This window comes from Myotis daubentonii, chromosome 3 (assembly GCF_963259705.1).
Source record: "Myotis daubentonii chromosome 3, mMyoDau2.1, whole genome shotgun sequence".
In the NCBI taxonomy this organism is placed as follows: Eukaryota; Metazoa; Chordata; class Mammalia; order Chiroptera; family Vespertilionidae; genus Myotis; species Myotis daubentonii.
Window position 1 is genome coordinate 202,048,554 of NC_081842.1, and position 18,923 is coordinate 202,067,476.

The 18,923-nt window shown below is 42.8% G+C and overlaps 1 protein-coding gene across 3 annotated transcripts; it reads right to left on the reverse strand.

The window, feature by feature from the left end:
• Nucleotides 1-282: 282 nt before the first annotated feature.
• TRNAU1AP (tRNA selenocysteine 1 associated protein 1) lies at nt 283-18,899 on the reverse strand. 3 transcript variants are annotated; one of them, XM_059690578.1, is made up of 9 exons: nt 18,743-18,899; nt 17,902-17,999; nt 10,463-10,562; nt 9,797-9,849; nt 8,127-8,258; nt 7,017-7,136; nt 3,899-4,058; nt 3,391-3,424; nt 283-553 (listed from the first exon to the last, which is right to left on the reverse strand). In XM_059690578.1, the coding sequence occupies exons 1-9, from the start codon at nt 18,767-18,769 to the stop codon at nt 417-419; spliced, it is 861 nt and encodes a 286-aa protein (XP_059546561.1). In that variant the 5' UTR covers nt 18,770-18,899; the 3' UTR covers nt 283-416. The 3 variants fall into 3 exon arrangements, with proteins under 3 accessions (XP_059546561.1, XP_059546560.1, XP_059546562.1); XM_059690577.1 differs by having other exon boundaries at nt 3,899-4,061; XM_059690579.1 differs by lacking the exon at nt 7,017-7,136 and having other exon boundaries at nt 3,899-4,061.
• Between the last annotated feature and the right edge of the window lie 24 nt (nt 18,900-18,923).

Below are 18,923 nucleotides of genomic sequence, written 5' to 3' on the forward strand. Positions count from 1 at the left end.
CCTCCCGTGTCACAGGTTCAATTCCCAGTTAGGGCACATGCCCAGGTTATGGCTTCAGTCCAGATCAGGGTGTCAACAGGAGGTAACCAATGTTTCTCCCTCTCCCCTTTTTAGATTTTTAAAACCATAAAAAATCCAAATTGTTACCTCTAGGAGTTCAGATAACTACTGGATAAATGATTGAAGACAGATGGGAACCTTGTTCAACCCTCTTCAAGTTGGTCCCTTGGTTTTCAAACTCAAACGGCTATATCAAATAAAGGCAGCAGTGTTGCACTAATATTCATAATCTCATGAAAGTTGATTATTAAAATCGTATAAAACATTTCCCCAAAGGTGAAAGTTCTTGAGTTGTTTTTAAAGAAGTCTTTTTCTCCCTCACATAGTCCTCCATTCTGGCCTGTCCTTTGTCTTGGCTACATGACAGCAGGGATCTCTGAAGACACTGTGTCCAGGGGCTGCCAGTGACAATCCATCAGTGCATCATACAGCTCCTCACTCTGCTCCATGAACTCCTTGTTGGCCTCGGTCACATCCAGCTGTGGCATGGGGTCTGGAACAGAACCAAGCATGTATTTAGGGAGCACCAAGGGGAGAAAGTACTCGGGAGCCACAAGACCATGAGACTTAGGTTCAGTTCCCTGTTCCCAGGACCTCTGTTTCCTAGGGCAAGTTCCCTTTCTGTGCCAGAGTTCCCTCCTAACTTGGGCTGATACAATTGCCTTGCAGGATTCCTGTGAGGATGAAAATGGGATAATGTAAGGTGTAGTTAGTACTCAAATAATAGTCTACATTTATTAAAAGCAACACCTATATTTAGCTATCATGTGTCTGAATTTTCTGGTGTGGTTATTTGAATTTTGAGCTTGGAAATTGATCCAAATTTACTAAGTCCAAAGCACTAGTCTTAGAATTAATATACCATTAAAAATGAACTTTGCCCTGGCCAGTGTGGCTGAGTTGAGTATTGTCTTATGCACTGAAAGGTTGCCAGTTAGATTTCCAGTTAGAGTACCTACCCAGGTTGTGTGTTCAATCCCCAGTCGGGGTGCGTATCGGGGTGCATATCAGGGTGCATACGGGAAGCAACCAATCGGTGTTTCTCACATCAATGTTTTAAAATCAGTAAAACACAAAGAACCTTGGCTGCACACAACTTGAGTCTAAACTTGCATTAGTATTGAATAAAAGAAGAGAGTAGTACATTCGGTATGACTGCATTATACAAAGGCCAAAAATGTGAAACTAAACCATATTGTTTAGGGATATATTCCTAGGTGATAAAACTATAAAGAGAAGGAAAAAAATGGTTACCACAAGAAGCTGTGGGTTGTGATTGGGGGAAGGATGGCTTCTGGAGGCTGGTAATATTCTACTTAACTGGAATTCAGGTCTCATGGGCAACTGCTTTATAATTACATGTTAAACTATACATTTGCTTTATGTACTTTTCTTTCTTTTTTTAACTATGTTTTTATTGGTTTTAGAGAGGAAGGGAGAGGGAGAGAAAAACATTGATTGGTTGCCTCCTGTACAAGGCACCCTGACAGGGAACCAAACCCAAAACCTGGGCATGTGCCCTGACCAAGAATTGAACCAGCAGCCTTTTGGTGCACACGCGGATGCTCAACCAAATGAGCCACACCGGACAGGGCTGCTTTATGTACTTTTCCATGTATGCGTTATCTTTCACAATAAAAGTTCAAAATAATAATTACTATGATAACATTTTATATTTTTGGTCTGTGTTGGTTTAAAATGCACACACACATTGATTAAAACACATTTAAAAACAAACTGGAAGTTAAAGAATATCTAATAAACAGAAAGACATCTCATGTACTTGGATTGAAAGATGATTTTGTAAAGATGGAAAAGTTCTCCAAATTGGTCTATAGCTGCAGCTGTTTTTTTGTTTTGTTTTGCAGAAAATGACAAGCTGATCATAACATTTTTATGGAAATGCAAGGAATCCAGAATAGCCAAAACAATCTTTAAAAAGAACAAAGTTCAAGGACTCACCTTCCCCATTTCAAAACTTACTGAAAAGCTACAGTAAGAAAGACCAGCAGTGGTTTAAGGATAGACACAGATCAATTGACTAGGGTTAAGAGCCCCAAACTAAACCTATACATTTATAGAAAACTGCTTTTCAACAAGTTAATCAAAGACAATTCAAAGGGTAAAGAACAGTTTTTCAACAAATGGTGCTGGATTAACTATAATTATATAGGCCGGGGCAAAGTAGGTTTACAGTTGTGAATATGCAAAAGGTTATTCTTATTTTTTGTATTGTATTTTTTATATTATTTTTTGGAAGAATAGTTTATTGATATTTAGAGAGAGGAAGGGAGGGAAACATGGATTGGCTGCCTCCTGCAGGCCCCCCACTGGGGATCGAGCCCACAACTTGGACATGTGCCCTTACCTGGAATCAAACCTGCAACCCACAGGACGACCGCCAACCAACTGGCCAGGGCTTGTATTATTATTTATTAACTGTTGTATTATTTTCCATATGAACAACCATAAGCCTGTATTTGCCCCACCCTCTATAAGGTAACTTAACTAGATTTAGTGCAGTGATAATTTTGCAATATATCAAAATTGAATTATATATCTAAAACATACATTTTGTCTAACATCATGTATTGGATATTTATCTGTACTGATGATTATCATTGGGGATAAAATCTTTCTAGTAAAATTACTGATTCAAAGCATATAAACATAGTAAGAACTAACTTTTATAGAAACATGGTATATTCTAATTTGTATTTATTAATAGTGTGATAGCTGAATTTTATGTGTAAACTTGGCTAGGCTATGATGCCCAATTGTTTGGTCAACCACCAGTCTAATGTTGCTGTGATGGTATTTTATAGACGTGATTAACATCTGCAATCAGTGAATTTTTTTTAAGTTTTGCTTCTGATTTTAATTATTACTGATTGATTAAAAAAAATTTTTTTAAGCAATTTTTAGAGGAAAGAAGAAGGCGAGAGAGAAGCATTGATTAGCTGCCTCCTCCATGCCTCCCACCGGGAATCAAACCAGCAACCTTTTGGTGCATGGGACAACGCCCAACCAACTGAACCACACTGGCCAGGGCCATTCATTGATTCTTGTATGTGCCCTGACCAGGGATTGAACCTGCAAACTTGGCCTATCAAGACGGTGATCTAACCAACTTAGTTACCTGGCCTAGGCTGACACACACACTTCTTACTGGAATTATGTATACACTGGCTCTCTCATTAGAATGTAAGTTCCTCTAGGCAGAATTCACCATGCATTCCTTTAGCATCCAGCTAAAGGCACAGTGCCAGCCACAAAGCAATCACTGCATTATGGCTGACAGAGGGAATGAGTGATGGGCTCCTTTCTTACCTTCCAAAGCATCATCTCCAACTTCTTCATATGTCTGTCAAGAGACAGAGAGGTTGGGTGAGAGGGATTCTGGCCCATAACAAGGATGGCTTATTTTTATTTTTATTTATTATTTTTTAAAAATATATTTTATTGATTTTTTACAGAGAGGAAGGGAGAGGGATAGAGAGTTAGAAACATCGATGAGAGAGAAACATCGATCAGCTGCCTCCTGCACATCTCCCACTGGGGATGTGCCCGCAACCAAGGTACATGCCCTTGACCGGAATCGAACCTGGGACCCTTCAGTCCGCAGGCCGACGTTCTATCCACTGAGCCAAACCGGTTAGGGCAGGATGGCTTATTTATTTATTCTTTTTAGGATGGCTTATTTTTAACAAGAGCAACTAGGTTGCTCCATCTTTCCCCATTTTTTTTTCTGAAGCCCAAGCCCCCCACCCCGGAGAATGACCCATGTCTCTAAAGGATAACAAAACCCAAGAGAGCAGACTTGCCAAATCAGGGTTACCTGCATGGTGCTCTGGGTATAGCCATACTGGGGATAACTGTAGCTGTAGCTGCCTGTATTCTGGTCATAGCCCCACTGAGCATAGTAGTTCTGGTACTGCTGGTAATACTGGTTGTAGCTGTAACTGTACATCTGACTGTATTCCACGGGCTTCACACGACTACTGTGAAGAAAGAACCAAAAATAAACAAGTGTGAGCAAACATTCCTATAACACTTATTAACTGAACAAGGACTTTTCTAAGCACTTTACACAGATTAACTTCATTTCATCCCCACAACAATCTCTTGCAAAAGTATACATTATTCCTATTTTACAGATGAGGAAACTGAGGTACACAGAGGTTACATAATTTGTCCAAGGCCACACAGCTAAACGTGATTCAAGCCAGGCAGTCTGGCTCCACAGCCCATGCTTTGAAGATAGGCGTTTTCAATGGTTACGTTCCTCTCTGTTACCAAACTTTGTCAGTACTGACCTTTTCCTCTTCCCAAGATCGGAGGGGATCTGGGGAAGGGGGCGGAGGGGAGGGGCGGTGTCTGCTTTTCACCACCCATAAAGGCTCAGGTAAACATGGCTAAAGAATCTAGATCTAGGATGACCCAAAAAGCTTTTCAAACTTCAAAATATCTAATCATCTCTTTCCTACAAAGAATTAAGAGAAGTGCTCCAGTAGCCTTATTGTCCTCACTGTAGTCATAGCTACCATTTATGGAGTAGGTACTCAGGAGCTGTGCCAATTACTTTTCATATATGGTCTCCTGTTTTAAGTCCTGCACAATCCTATGATACAGCAATTATGTATTATTCCCATTATACAGATAAGACTACTGAGTCTGAAAGGTTAAGTGATTTACTCAATACCACGCCCACAACTGGAGCCGAATGTAACTACAAGGTTCATGCTAACACCAGACCATTACATACAGCAGCTGGCCTGATAGACTCAAGTGTCCTACATCCTGTATTTGCCAGTCAGGGCTGAGGAAAGCTTTCTTATTCTGATTGTACAGCTGCCCCAGCTGCTAACCAAAGGCAATGTCAAGTCTGCAAAGGACCCATTGCTCTCAAAAACAAAGTACATGTGAGTACTTATGTTTTCAAACTTCTGAAAAAGGCCTGAGGTATGACAGCAGTCCCAGCTGACAGGAATGAAAGAGCATAACTGAAGACATGACAATGTTCCCCAGAGTCATTGTACTCGGTGGGCCAGAGTCTACCATAGGTGCACACCAAACACGCACAGGAGGCAAAGGCTGGTTTATAAGGAAAGTTGTAACAGTCACATAGTGCGGGACGTAGGACATCCTCATGATTGGTGCATTCTATCTCGGAGTGAAACCAAAGAAGAAACCAAGTCATAAGCAGGAGTTGAACCACCATAGAAATCCCCATCACAGGAACCACAAAATGCTCAAGTCTGAATGAGCTCTTCCCAAGTTCTTCGCAAATTCAATGTCTGTGTGGTGAGCAGGACTCAGCCAGAGCAGTTTGAGACTCCACATCTGACCACCTCCTGACAGGGTGGCTCGGTGATGTCAAACAGCATGACTCCCTCTCCCTGCCCAGGGCCAGGCTGAAAGCTGACAACACTTTGTCTCCATAACGCCCCTTCCATGGTGCTTCCAAGGCCCGCCACCCTCCTGCCATGTTCAGGTACTTGAAGGTACAGTCTCTCCACACTCAGCTCTTACAGTCTAGCTCTCAAAGGGAACTCTTACCTCCCTCAATTCCTACAGCCTAGAAACAGGCACCAAATACTGACAACATTCAGTGAAGAACTAGATGTAACAGAATATAACCTCTCTGCAGAAGGGACTCTGTCAGAACATACAACCAGAACGATTACCTGCAGTAAAAATATAATGATGATTCGGCAACTATGTGGAAAAGTGAGTGTGTATACTGAGTAAACTGGGGGAAAAGAGCACTGTTATTGTGAAATGAACAAAGAAATCAATCTACAGCATGTAAACTGACTCATATGTAGTGTGTGTATGTATATGTATATGTATGTGTATATGTATATGTCATGGATAGCTAAGGAGGAGCTGGAAACAAACTCAGAAATTATAGTTAGTCACTTGAGGGTAACGAGGAAATTTCTTTCTTTTAAATAGCTTCTTTAATGTTTTCATATATATAATAGAGTTTAGAAAAAATCACACTTTGGGGGAGAAATCACTCAGGCTTCTTTTCTCTGTGTTAAAAGCACAAGCCATAAGGAACCTGCAAATCCTTTGCTGCTGTGAAAACATGGTCATTTGGAAGCCCCACCCTAAAGCAGCAGCCCATCTCGTATCTCTGGAAGAGCTTTTCCGTCTTGGCATTACTGACGTTGGCAGAGGGAGGGGAGTAGATAAGCGCTTGTTGTGGGGGTTGTCCTGTGCATCATCAGATGTTTAGAGCATCTATTCATTAGATGCCAGTAATACCCTGAGTTGTAACAACTAAAGTTGTCTCCAGATGTTGCCAATGGCCCCTGGGGGACAAAAATTGTCCCTAATAGACAATTACTGCTTTGGTCAAAGGATGAAGATTCTATGCAGAAAAAAGCTGTCTTACATCTGAGTGAGAAACCTGCTTGGAGTTGTTTTCTGCCTAGCATGACAGGTACAATAGTGATGTATATACTAGTCTATAGAGTGTTTGGATCATTAATCCTCAGCCATTCCCATAGCATGGGACAGTCACAGGTTTATAGGTTTCATTGACATAAATAAGCTTAAAATTGGGTGTAAATTTTTCCTTCTGTTCAATTCTTAATCCCTGGGTCAATGTCTAACAGTGGCACTACGGAGCAAAGAGCGGGGGCATTACCTATGTGGTACCAAACTGCTTCTCCAGCACTGCTATCAGCAATGTCTGAATGTATCTGTCTTCCAGGTCAGAGCCCTCCCCCCAACCATAAGCTCCTGGAGGGTTATGCTCATTCATCTCCAACACCCAGCAAACAGCCTGGCGAATATCAGGCATTCCTTAATTGTGAGTGAACTGAATCTCTCTATAGCCTCCCATCCAGCATGTGGATGCTCTGATGATCAACGAACAGGTGAGGAGTATCCAGGTGAGGGTCAGTCCAGAGGCCCTCTACCTTCCCTGTCAGCACAGGACTCACGCTTTAGGGATTGCCACACTCAGCCGCACTGGTTTAGATCCCAGTCCTACTGCTCCCTGGCACTCTGTCAAGGCTCGCTTCTGTTCCAGTTCATCTGTGAACTTCACAAAACCATAGCCCCTGCGGGAAAAACACCACACACAAGATATATAGATCACAAATGGAATGAAGGTAAAGTCTAAGAATGGAAAAGGGGCTGAAAGGGATAGAGAGCCCATCAAACTATGTGGGCAGGAATGAGAGCCCCATCGGGGAGGCGTGTCCAGAGCAATGTGAGATTCAAGCACTGGAGGGTCCCGAGATCTACAGGAATCCCCACCTTCAGTTCACCACTCTCTCTCCACTTTCACTGGTGAGTCTCCTGCCCAAACAGTAACTTCCCTCCCAATCTACTAGGAAATATTACTTTCATTATGGTAACAGCAGTAGTAATAGTTCCTTCAGCAAATATTGATTGAGTCTGTCTATATGCACTAGGTCTTGGTAGTCATAAGCAGACAAGGTTCTTGATCTCCTGAACTCATCTTCTCCCAGGTGGAATAGATGGATGATAGCTAATATCTAATGAACACACCTCCCAGACACTGTGCTGAGCATTTTCCCAGGGTTACCTCATTGAACGGTCCAACAATTTGATGTAGTATCCACATTTTACTGAAGAGGGAACTAAGTTCAGAAAGGTTTACCAATCGGCCCAAAGTCACAGTAGAAGCAGGATTCAAATCCAAGTTTCTCAGACTTCAAAGAATGAGCGCTTTTTTTTTTTTGAGGCTTTTCCACTTTTTAAGTAAAAATAATAAAATACAAACACCTATACAGCAATTCCTACTGCTTTAGTTATATTGCATCATTTAATCCTTACATTGCCCCTGTGAGCAGATACTATGAATCAGTCCTGTTTCATAGATGAGGAAATGGGCTCAGAGATTCAGTAACCTGTCTCCTGTACTATACCTGGCTGGTCCTGGAGCCAGGATTCCAACCCAGGCAGTCTGGTTCTAGAACCTGTGCGCTTAACTATCACACTACATGACCTTTCTATGACACCTCAATCCATGAGAAAAATGCTGAAACTAACAGGGTGAGCATCAGTAACATGGAAGGCCTTACTTAGACACGCCTGTCTGGTCCAAAACCACCTTGCCTCCCCGGCAGGAGGGGTAGACTTTGACAAAGAATTCATACAGCATGCCGTCATCCACGTCTGGGGTCAGGTCCCCCACAAAGAGGGAGTATTCAGGGCTGAGAGGAGAGAACAAGATTCAGAGGCAAAGACCTTTGTTCTGACAACTTCTTTTGGCCCATTCTAGGTAAATCCTTTCTGAGCCTTTTTAGGGAATGACACATCTGGTGGGTCCTTAACTAGGTCCTAATTTGTTTCATTGGGCAGTCCCGGCAGAAGGTATGGAGGTAGTTCCCTGCTCCACCCAAGTCCTCCATCCATCCACTGCACAAAAGTTGTCTGGCTTCAAGGATTACATGAGTGCAGATGGAGGTCGAGGTCAGAGGTACTCAAAATATAAAACTAGGTATTTTGCAGTCATTGCATTTTTAAAAATCCTTACCTGAGGATATTTTCCCATTGCTTTTAGATAAGAATGGAAGAAAGGTGTGGGGAGAGAAAGAAACATCACTATGAGAGACACATCCATTGGTTGCCTCCCGCACATGCCCCAAGCAGGGCTGTGGATCAAACCTGCAACCCAGGTGCGTGTCCTTGACCAGTAATCGAACCCGAGACCTTTTAGTGTGAGGGCCAACACTCTAACAACTGAACCAAACCAGCCAGGGCATCATTGCATACTTTTAACTTAAATGGTGAAACACAGGGAGAATGAGAACTGGATATTATCTACTAAACACCTTAAAACCTAGCTAAATGCAGTCTCCCAAATTTTAGAATAAGGGTCATCCAACTTTTTCTGTAAAAGACCACTATTTTTTCTGATAGCATTTTTTCACTTTTAACTTAGCCAACATCTTGACATGTCATTATTCTGCTACAACATGACTTATTAATGGATATATTGCACTTCTATTAATGCACATATTGTAATTTAAACCACTTCCCTATTATTAGATTTGGTTTCCCCTCAATTTTGCCCACTATACATAACATTTCAATTAACACCTTTGAGGCTAATCTTACCCACATGATGAATAAATTCTGAGAAGCAGAATTATGGAGTTGAGTGGGTACAAATCTTTCTAAAGATTTTGATACATTGTTTTAAAGTTTTCACACAGCAACCTGAAATGCTGAATCAAATTATACTGCTATATGCCCGGCTGGTGTGGCTCAGAGGTTGAGCGTCGTCGACCCAAGAACCAAGAGGTCGCCAGCTCGATTCCCAGTCAGAGCACATGCCCAGGTTTTGGGCTCCATCCCCAGTGGGGGCCGTGCAGGAGGCAGCAAATCGATGACTTCCCTCTCTCATCAATCTTTCTCTCTCTCTCTATCCCTCCCTTCCTCTCTCTAAAAATCAATAAAAATAGATTTTTTAAAAATTATATTTCTACAAGTCAATTATTATGGAATAAAACCTCAACACTGAGGGAAGTAATGGGGTAGAAGGCTAGAAAGAGACCAAATATAGAGAAGACATAGGCCTCCACATGAAGCATAACAGTAAGGTGCCCTCCTTCAGGAGGGAGGCAAAGTGGAGCCAAACTCAACCCCCTATCCTCCTCTTTGGTGGTGACCTGCACAGTGACACATCTTGTCCCTTTCTAGACATTTCCTGGGGCTTGAAGCTAGGTCAGGGCTACTCTGTACTTACCTGTTATCTGGTTGTTTCCCATAAGTAGCATAGTTCAGTTTAAAACGTTTTGCCTGGAAATTTAAAAACAAACAAACTAAAACAGAGAAAGGTGTTTTAAGAGTCAAACAATATTTGAAAAAAACTGAAATAAATTACCTTGCCAAAACATCTCCCCCTCTCTAAGCCTCAGCTTTTTCTCCTGTATAAAATGAGGGGGTTGCACGGATGACCTCTAAGGGCACTGCCAGCTCCATGGTTCTATGAGCCCCCGTGTGCCAGCTTGGTGCAGCTGGAAGCTAAGTAACTGTGGGAAGAGCAAAATGTAACTCTCTTGAAATGTGCTCTCACTTCTGCCAGCCTGTTCTACTTTCTCAATCAGGCAAGAGGTCTAGTTTCAAGTCTTCCATTAAGAGAGGCAGAGGTGCAGAGTGGAAAGGGCATGAGTTTCAGGGTCAATCTTCATTTTGCTTCCTGGCATTGCCACTTACTAGCTGTTTTGCCTTGGGCAAGTTATTCCACTTCCCTGAGCTTCAGTTTCCCAGGCTGTCAAAGATAACAATGCCTACTCTTCAGGGTTGTTACAGAATTAAATAAAATAATATAAATATATAGTAGGGATTCAATAAATGACAGTTACTGGTAACAATAAAAATGGCAACATCATCATTATCTAAGTGTCCTTACAGGTGTGGCTCCTGGAAGGGGTTTCCCATTAATTTTATGCAAACACTTCTCGGCTGTGGCCAAATCTGCAAATTCTACAAAACAGTAACCAGCTGGGATCCTGGAAAGAAAGAAAACAGAGAGAATGGTTAAAGATGCGGTTCCCAGATGTGAGACTGAAGGGAGGGAAAAGTGTTTTTCTAACCAGAGCCCACACTGTTTTTGTTCCCTGCCAAATTCCAGTTCAGAACTTACAAATAACGGAACTGTTGCACGGCCTGCGTGGTTTAGTGGTTGAGCATCGACCATGAACCAGGTCACAGTTCAATTCCCAGTCAGGGCACATGCCCGGATTGTGGGTTCGATTTCCAGTAGGAGGTATGCAAGGAGGCAGCCGATCAATGATTCTCATCATTGATGTTTCTATCTCTCCCCCCGGCCCCTTTCCTCTTAGAAATAAGTAAAAATATGTTAAATATATATATATAACGACTGTCCATCTGGGCCAGTCCCAGACTTAGTAAACATTTATGTACTGTTTTACCTATGAAGTACTTTTGCCAAAAATGTTTAATACAATCCAATCAAACCTTAAGTTTACAGGAAATATTAGAAACAGAACAAGTAAAACACAAAGAAACAAAGAAATCCAGAATATAGGACCAGAATCCAGAATGTAGGACCTTATATAAGACAATTAGTTTTCCTCTTTAAAAAGTCAATGTTTATGAGAAAAGAAGTGGACTTTTCTACACTGAAAAGTGTAGACTAAAAAACTAAATGCAATGCAATACCTGATCTCTGATTAGATCCCAATTCATTAAAAAGCAAACTAAAAAAGCTGAAAAAGATAGTCTTAGAACAATTATAAAAATTTAAAGACTGGCCAATATATGGTATATCATTATTAATTTTCTTACTGTGATATGAGCATGTGGTTATCTAAGAGAATGTCCAGTTTTGGGCAATGAATGCTTAAATATTTAGAAGTGAAGTGTCACAATGCCTGTATTTTACTTTCCAATGGTTCAGCAAAAAGAAATCATCTAACTATATATCTTTCTAAAGATAGACTTAGCCCAGCTGGTATGGCTCAGTGGTTGAGCATTGACCTATGAACCAGGAGGTCACGGTTCGATTTCCAGTCAGGGCATATGCCCAGGTTGCAGGCTAGATCCCCAGTGGGGGGTGTGCAGGTGGCAGCCGATCAATTATTCTTTATCATCATTGATGTTTCTATCTCTCCCTCTCCTTCCCACTCTGGGAAAAAAAAGGATAGATTTGGATAAATAAGGAAAATATGGCAACATGTTAATAATTGTTGAAATTAGGTGGTGGCTGTATGATTATTCATTATACTATCTTTGTAGGTTTGTTTGAAATTTTTCATATTAAAACTTAAAAACATTTTTTAAAATATTTTTATTGATTTCAGAGAGGAAGGAAAAGGGAGAGATAGAAGATCAATGATGAGAGAGAGAGAGTCACTGATTGGCTGCCTCCTGCATACCCCCCTCTGGGGATCGAGCCCACAACCCAGGCATGTTCCCTTGACTGGAATCGAACCTGGGACCCTACCCACTAAGCCAAACCAGCTAGGGCTTAAAACATTTTTAAATCACCTCCAGAGGCTGATACAGAGTTGGAGAACATGGTTCCTATCCTCAAGAAACTTACAATCTAGTTAGATAAAGTAAACCACGGACCTTACCTACTGGGGGATAACCATGAGGTTCCTAGTGTTCTGATTTTAATAGCATCACTAGGAGGATGTGGCTATATCTTCTTCCTACTAAAAGATACTGACAACTGTTAACTTCCTTAACATCAACCTTAAAGCTATCACCAGTGAAAGAATCCCAACTTTTCTGGAAATACTATTTTAGATCTTACCCAGAAGGTATGGGCAAGAGCAATACCTAAGCCCAAGGATCACGGAATAGTCTATGAGCTCCATAAATGATTGCTGATGTTAAGGAAAATGGTGGGCCAAATCTGTGTGTGGAATCTTAAGGCTCACAGATGTAAACACCACCACCTGCGAGAACTGATCACTCATTTACAGCCAGCCACTGTGGAACACTTCACATGCACCATCTCATCTAATCCTCACATTACGCCATGAGGCAAAAAAAGCATTACACCCATTTATATGAGAAGACTGAGACGTAACAGGATTATACAATACGCTGTAAAGCACAAAGCTGGTACGTGCCAAAGGTTGGATTTGAACTCAGGATAGTGTGATTACATCCTTTACCCAACATTATATTATGACAAATTCCCAACATAAAAACTGAAATAACTCTACAGCAAACACCCACACATGCATCACCTGCAATGAATATTTTATCATACTATTTTATCCATCCAACTATCCATCCTTCTACCCATGTATCATCCTTATTTTTTTTTAAATATATTTTATTGATTTTTTACAGAGAGGAAGGGAGAGAGATAGAGAGTTAGAAACATCGATGAGAGAGAAACATCGATCAGCTGCCTCCTGCACATCTCCCACTGGGGATATGCCCGCAACCCAGGTACATGCCCTTGACCGGAATCGAACCTGGGACCTTTCAGTCCGCAGGCCGACGCTCTATCCACTGAGCCAAACCGGTTTCGGCCATCCTTATTTTTTTGATACATTTCAAAGTAAGTTGCAGATATTGGTGTACTTGCCTCAATGACTTTAACATGAATATTGTTGCCTAGAGTTCAATTATCATTTACAGTTTTTTTCTCTTTTGGTTTATTTGCAATGAAATGCACAAATCTTCTAGATCATGAGTTATTTCTACCACAGATGAATTTTGTATATTCTAGAATTTTCAATTAGTGGAATCATACAGTAAGGCTTCTTTCATATAGCGTAATGCCTTTGAGATTCATTCATGTTGTCACTATGGAAGTAGTTTGTTCCTTTTTTTAAAAAAAATCTTTACCAGAGAACATGTTTTTATTGATTTTGACAGAGAGGAACGGAGGGGGGCACACTGATAGAAACATCAATGTGAGAGAGACATAGCCTGCCACCCAGGTATGTGCCCTGACCAGGAATAGAACCTGAGACCCTTCCTGTGCAGACGCTCTAACTACTGAGCAACACCACCCAGGCCATTTTTTTTTTTTTTTGAACTGTGGTTAAATATACATAACATGCCATAGCTCGTTTGGTTCAGTGGCAAATGTTTCCCTTCACTGAAAAACAAATCTTTAAAAAAATAAATATAGCCCTAACCGTTTCGCTCAGTGGATAGAGCGTCAGCCTGTGGACTGAAGGGTCCCAGGTTTGATTCCGGTCATGGGCATGTACCTTGGTTACAGGCACATCCTCAGTAGGGTGTGTGCAGGTGGCAGCTGATCGATGTTTCTCTCTTATCGATGTTTCTAACTCTCTATCCCTCTCCCTTCCTCTCTGTAAAAAATCAGTAAAATATATTTAAATAAATAAATAAATGAATGAATGAATGAATGAATGAATGAATGAATGAATAAATAAATAAATAAATAAATCCCTAGCTGGTTTGGCTCAGTGGATAGATCTTCGGCCTATGGACTAAAGCAGTGGTTCTCAACCTTCCTAATGCTGTGACCCTTTAATACGGTTCCTCATGTTGTGGTGACACCCAACCATAAAATTATTTTCTTTTTTTTTTTCTTTTTTTTTTTTTTATATTTGGTAAATCTTTTTTATTTATTTATTTATTTATCATAAAATTATTTTCGTTGCTACTTCATAACTGTAATTTTGCTACTGTTATGAATCATAATGTAAATATCTGATATGCATGATGTATTTTCATTGTTACAAATTGAACATAATTAAAGCACAGTGATTAATCACAAAAACAATATGTAATTACATATGTGTTTTCCGATGGTCTTAGGCAACCCCTGTGAAAGGGTCGTCTGACCCCCAAAGGGGTCGCGACCCACAGGTTGAGAACCGCTGGACTAAAGGGTCCAGGGTTCAATTCCAGTCAAGGGCACATGCCTGGGTTGCAGGCTTGATACCCAGTAGGGGGTGTGCAGGAGGGAGCCGATCAATGATTCTCTCTCTTCTTTGATGTTTCTCTCTCTCTCTCTCTCTCCCTCTTCCTTCCTCTCTGAAATAAATAAAAAAATATTTAAAGCCGAAGCCGGTTTGGCTCAGTGGATAGAGTGTCGGCCTGCGGACTGAAGGGTCCCAGGTTCGATTCCGGTCAAAGGCATGTACCTGGGTTGTGGGCACATCCCCAGTGGGAGATGTGCAGGAGGCAGCTGATTGATGTTTCTAACTCTCTATCTCTCTCCCTTCCTCTCTGTGGAAAATCAATAAAATATATTTAAAAATATATATTTAAAAATAAAAATATACATAACATAAAATTTATTTTTAAGTGTATATTTTTGTGGTATTAAGTAAAATTTGTGCAATCACTGACTGCATTATTTTTAAAGCACTATGTTCTATTGCATATTATTTTTCCTTGGATCTTATCTTTTTGCCTTATTTTCTCTGGTCTTGGTTTTTAAATTTACATTTATTTATCCTATAGTACACTTGTAAGCCACTAAAAGTCTTTGTCAAATGAGGCAGGATGTAAATGCAATATGTCTGTAAGTACCACCATAAGAAACAGCAAAGTTTAGTAATCATGGGTAGAAGAGTAGTTCCAAATCTTATTTCGATAAAGATTAAAATGTGAGAACCTATGTCAGTATTTTAAACGGTAGAAGGTATTATTGAATGAATTTTCCCACTAGGAGCTCATTATCGGGGGTTTTCTGTCTATAGCAGCAAGAAAAATATTTAGGCCACCATGGTTTTCCAGTGAGAAAATCAGCCCCTGGGTATTGAGGTTCTGAATACACAAAGTACCTGTTAACCAAACAGTCGGATTGACCGTACACTGTACTTCATATTTCTCATCCATATGTTCAACCATCTGATGTTTTAGCAAGCTGCTTTAGTAGAGTAACTGGCACAGAGTAAGTGCTCAATAACCATTGTCAAATTAATAAAGGAATCCTCTCATTTCTAACTAGAACCCTGAAGAAAATTAAGACACACACCCCCTCACCAAAGACAAAGAAGAAACTGGAGGCAATAGCGCACCACTATCTGAAAACATTCTCTGCATTGTTTTGTTTACATAATTCATTGCTTCATTCCCCCATTAGAATGCAGTAAACTCCATGAGAGGAGGGACTATGTCTGGCTTGTTTCATGGGAAGCTAGAATAGGAGTACAGAGTAGTGTCTCTTTAAATAAAATTTTAAATGAATAGCATAAAAGTTAAGGGCACTCATGGCTTTGAGGACAGGACTGACTTTGAGTCCTGGCTTGTCATTTAATAGCTGCATAATTTTAAGATAGTTATCAAGCTTCCCTAATAACAGCATTTCACTCAGAAATTTTTGTGATTTTAAAAAGTGATTTTATTTTATTTATTTTATTTATTTTTTAAAATATATTTTATTGAATTCTTACAGAGAAGAAGGGAGAGGGATCGAGAGCTAGAAACATCGATGAGAGAGATCGATCAGCTGCCTCCTGCATGCCCCCCAGTAGGGATGTGCCCGCAACCAAGGTACATGCCCTTGACCGGAATCGAACCCGGGACCTTTCAGTCCGCAGGCCAACGCTCTATCCACTGAGCCAAACCGGTTCGGCTTAAAAAGTGATTTTAAAGTATTTATTACCTAATGGATCATAGTCTGCTTATATTTACTGTGCACATACTATATGCCAGACACAATTCTAAATGCTGAATGTGAATTAACTCATTTAATCTTCACCATAACTCTATGAAGTAGGTACCATAATCATCTCCATTTTTATAGTCAAAGTGAAGGAGACAGAGAGGTTAAGTAACTTACTATGGTAACACAGCAGACATAGCATTCAAACAGACTGGCTCTGGAATGAATATGCTATACTTCCTCTCAATTAAGGGCCCAATGTTAGCTTTTATAACATAACTAGGGGCCCGGTGCACGAAATTCATGCACTGGGTGTGTGTGTGGGGGGGGGGAGTATCCCTCAGCCCAGCCTGCCCCCTCTCACATACTGGGAGCCCTCAGGCGTTGACCCCCATCACCCTCCAATCGCAGGATTGGCCCCTTGCCCAGGCCTGACGCCTCTGGCCTAGGCGTCCGGCCCGGGCAGCGGGGACCCGCAGCTGCAGCAGCCCCGCGATCGTGGGCTTCGCTTTAGGCCCAGGCAAGGGGCCCCTAGCTCCTGGGACTGCCAGCTTCAACCGTGCCCAGCTCCCATCGCTGGCTCCACCCCTACTTCCTGCTATCACTGGCCAGGGCGGAAAAGGCACCTGATTCTCCGATCATGGCTGGAGGGTCCTGCCCCCATCTCTTAGCTCCCCCCTGGGTTTCCGATCACTGTCAGTGGCAGGGGGCTTCTTCCTGCTTTCCCTTTCGCCTCCCTGCATTGTGCCTACATATGCAAATTAACCGCCATCTTGTTGACAGTTAATTTGCATATAGCCCTGATTAGCCAATGAAAAGGGTATCGTCGTACGCCAATTACCATTTTTCTCTTTTATTAGTGTTGACTAGAGGCCCAGTGCACAAAATTCATGCAGGGGGGTGGGAGGGTTCCTCAACCCAGCCCAGCCGTGGGCAAACTATGGCCCGCAGGCCAGATCCGGCCCGTTTGAAATGAATAAATCTAAAAAAAAAAAAAAGACCGTACTCTTTTATGTAATGATGTTTACTTTGAATTTATATTAGTTCACACAAACACTCCATCCATGCTTTTGTTCCGGCCCTCCGGTCCAGTTTAAGAACCCATTGTGGCCCTCGAGTCAAAAAGTTTGCCCACCCCTGGCCCAGCCTGTGCCTTCTCCCAGTTTGGGAGCTCTTGGGGGATGTCTGACTGATGGCTCTTCAGACAGCCTTAGTGCTGCTGCGGAGGGGAGAGAAGCTCCCACCACTGCCTCTGGACTCGCCAGCCATGAGCCCGGCTTCTGGCAGAGCAGTCCTCCCCCTGTGGGAGCGCAGGAACCACCAGGGGGGCAGCTTCTGCATTGAGCATCTGCCCCCTGGTGGTCAGTGTGCATCATAGCGACTGGTGTTCTGCCTTTCGGTCTATTTGCATATTAGCCTTCTTTTTAAAACATATTTTTATTGATTTCAGAGAGGAAGGGAAAGAGAGAGATGGAAACATAAATGATGAGAGAGAATCATTGATTGGCTGCCTCCTGCACGTCCCTCACTGGGGATCAATCACGCAACCCAGGCATGTGCCCTTGACCAGAATCAAACCCAGGACCCTTCAGTCTGCAGGCCGGCGCTCTATCCACTGAGCCAAACCAGGTAGGGCTAGCCATTTATTATATAGGTTAACTATTATTACGGTGAGAAGCCCAGACTTTCTGCGATGTTTATATTTACCCAAATGACACTTGCTGCATAATTTAAGGGAGAACTAACTGAGCAGATGGAAGGAAAGAACGTACCCAGTGAGGCGGTTTCGGATAATTTTGACGCTCATCACGGTCTCCCCCATGGTGGCAAAGGCTCTGGAGATGAAGTTCTCATCCATGTAGGGCTCCAGCTGCGTCAATACAAGGGCAGAGCGACTCAGGCCAGCAGGCAGGCTCCGCCTTCCCGGCTGCAGAGCCCTGCCCCCAGCTCAGGGGTGGCTGCCTGCTGCGGGCGGTGAGGGTGCGGGCAGGTTCTCACCGGCAGAGCGGTCTGAACCGCAGCTCCATCCCTTGCCACTAAACTTGCACCCTCGGAGCCTCCCGCTGGGACTTCGGAACCCACCCCTCCAGTCTTAACACCCAAGAGCCTGCCGGGGCCAGTGGCGGGTACCATTCCCGTCAAGAGCGTGTACTTAGGTTGCAGGTACCCCCCGCGCCCCCCACCCCCGCAAACGGGACGCCTGAGGGAGGCAACCAATCGACCTGTTTCTCTCGCATCCCTGTTTCTCTCTCTCTCTCCCTCCCTTCCACTCTAAAAATCAATGGGAAAAAATATCCCCAGATGAGGATTAACAACAATAAAAAGACTTTAAACAAACAAAAACAAAGAGCCCTTCAAAAGCTTTGGGGTTCCCCCATTCTGTTCCCAGAGAACCTCCCTTTCGCCTCCATGACGACGGCGAGGCCCCAGGACCTCTCCCCCCAGACGCAGTCCCTCCCCCTGGATGCTGGGACCCGCTTCTGTGTCACCAAAAGAACCCCCTTCCTGTTCACTTCCATCTTTTTAGGACTCGAGGACCCCTCCCCTTCAGCCCGCCCTCCCTGCTGACACTAAGATTCTTCCTCGTGGACGCGGAGAGCCGCCCTCACTCACGTCGCCCATCCACAGGCTAGCCGCCATGGCCCCAGTCGGGCCAGACTAGGGGGCTGCGCCGCGCTGGCGCGAGTCCTCCGGCCAGGACCGCCACGGAGCATGCGCAAACGACGCCTTCTGCGCACGCTCCGAAACGCAGCGCCTCGGGCAGCGCCGGCCGGTGCCGCTTCGGAAATGGCTT

What these genes read in the sequence shown, in the direction of transcription:
- TRNAU1AP (XM_059690577.1), bottom strand. Translation starts at nt 18,769, where the DNA reads ATGGCGGCTAGCCTGTGGATGGGCGAC. An exon ending in ATCCGAAACCGCCTCACTGG is followed by an intron (nt 10,563 to 17,901) that starts GTACGTTCTTTC and finishes CTTTCTTTCCAG; the next exon opens with GATCCCAGCTGGTTACTGTT. An exon ending in TGGAGATGATGCTTTGGAAG is followed by an intron (nt 554 to 3,390) that starts GTAAGAAAGGAG and finishes GTTCTGTTCCAG; the next exon opens with ACCCCATGCCACAGCTGGAT.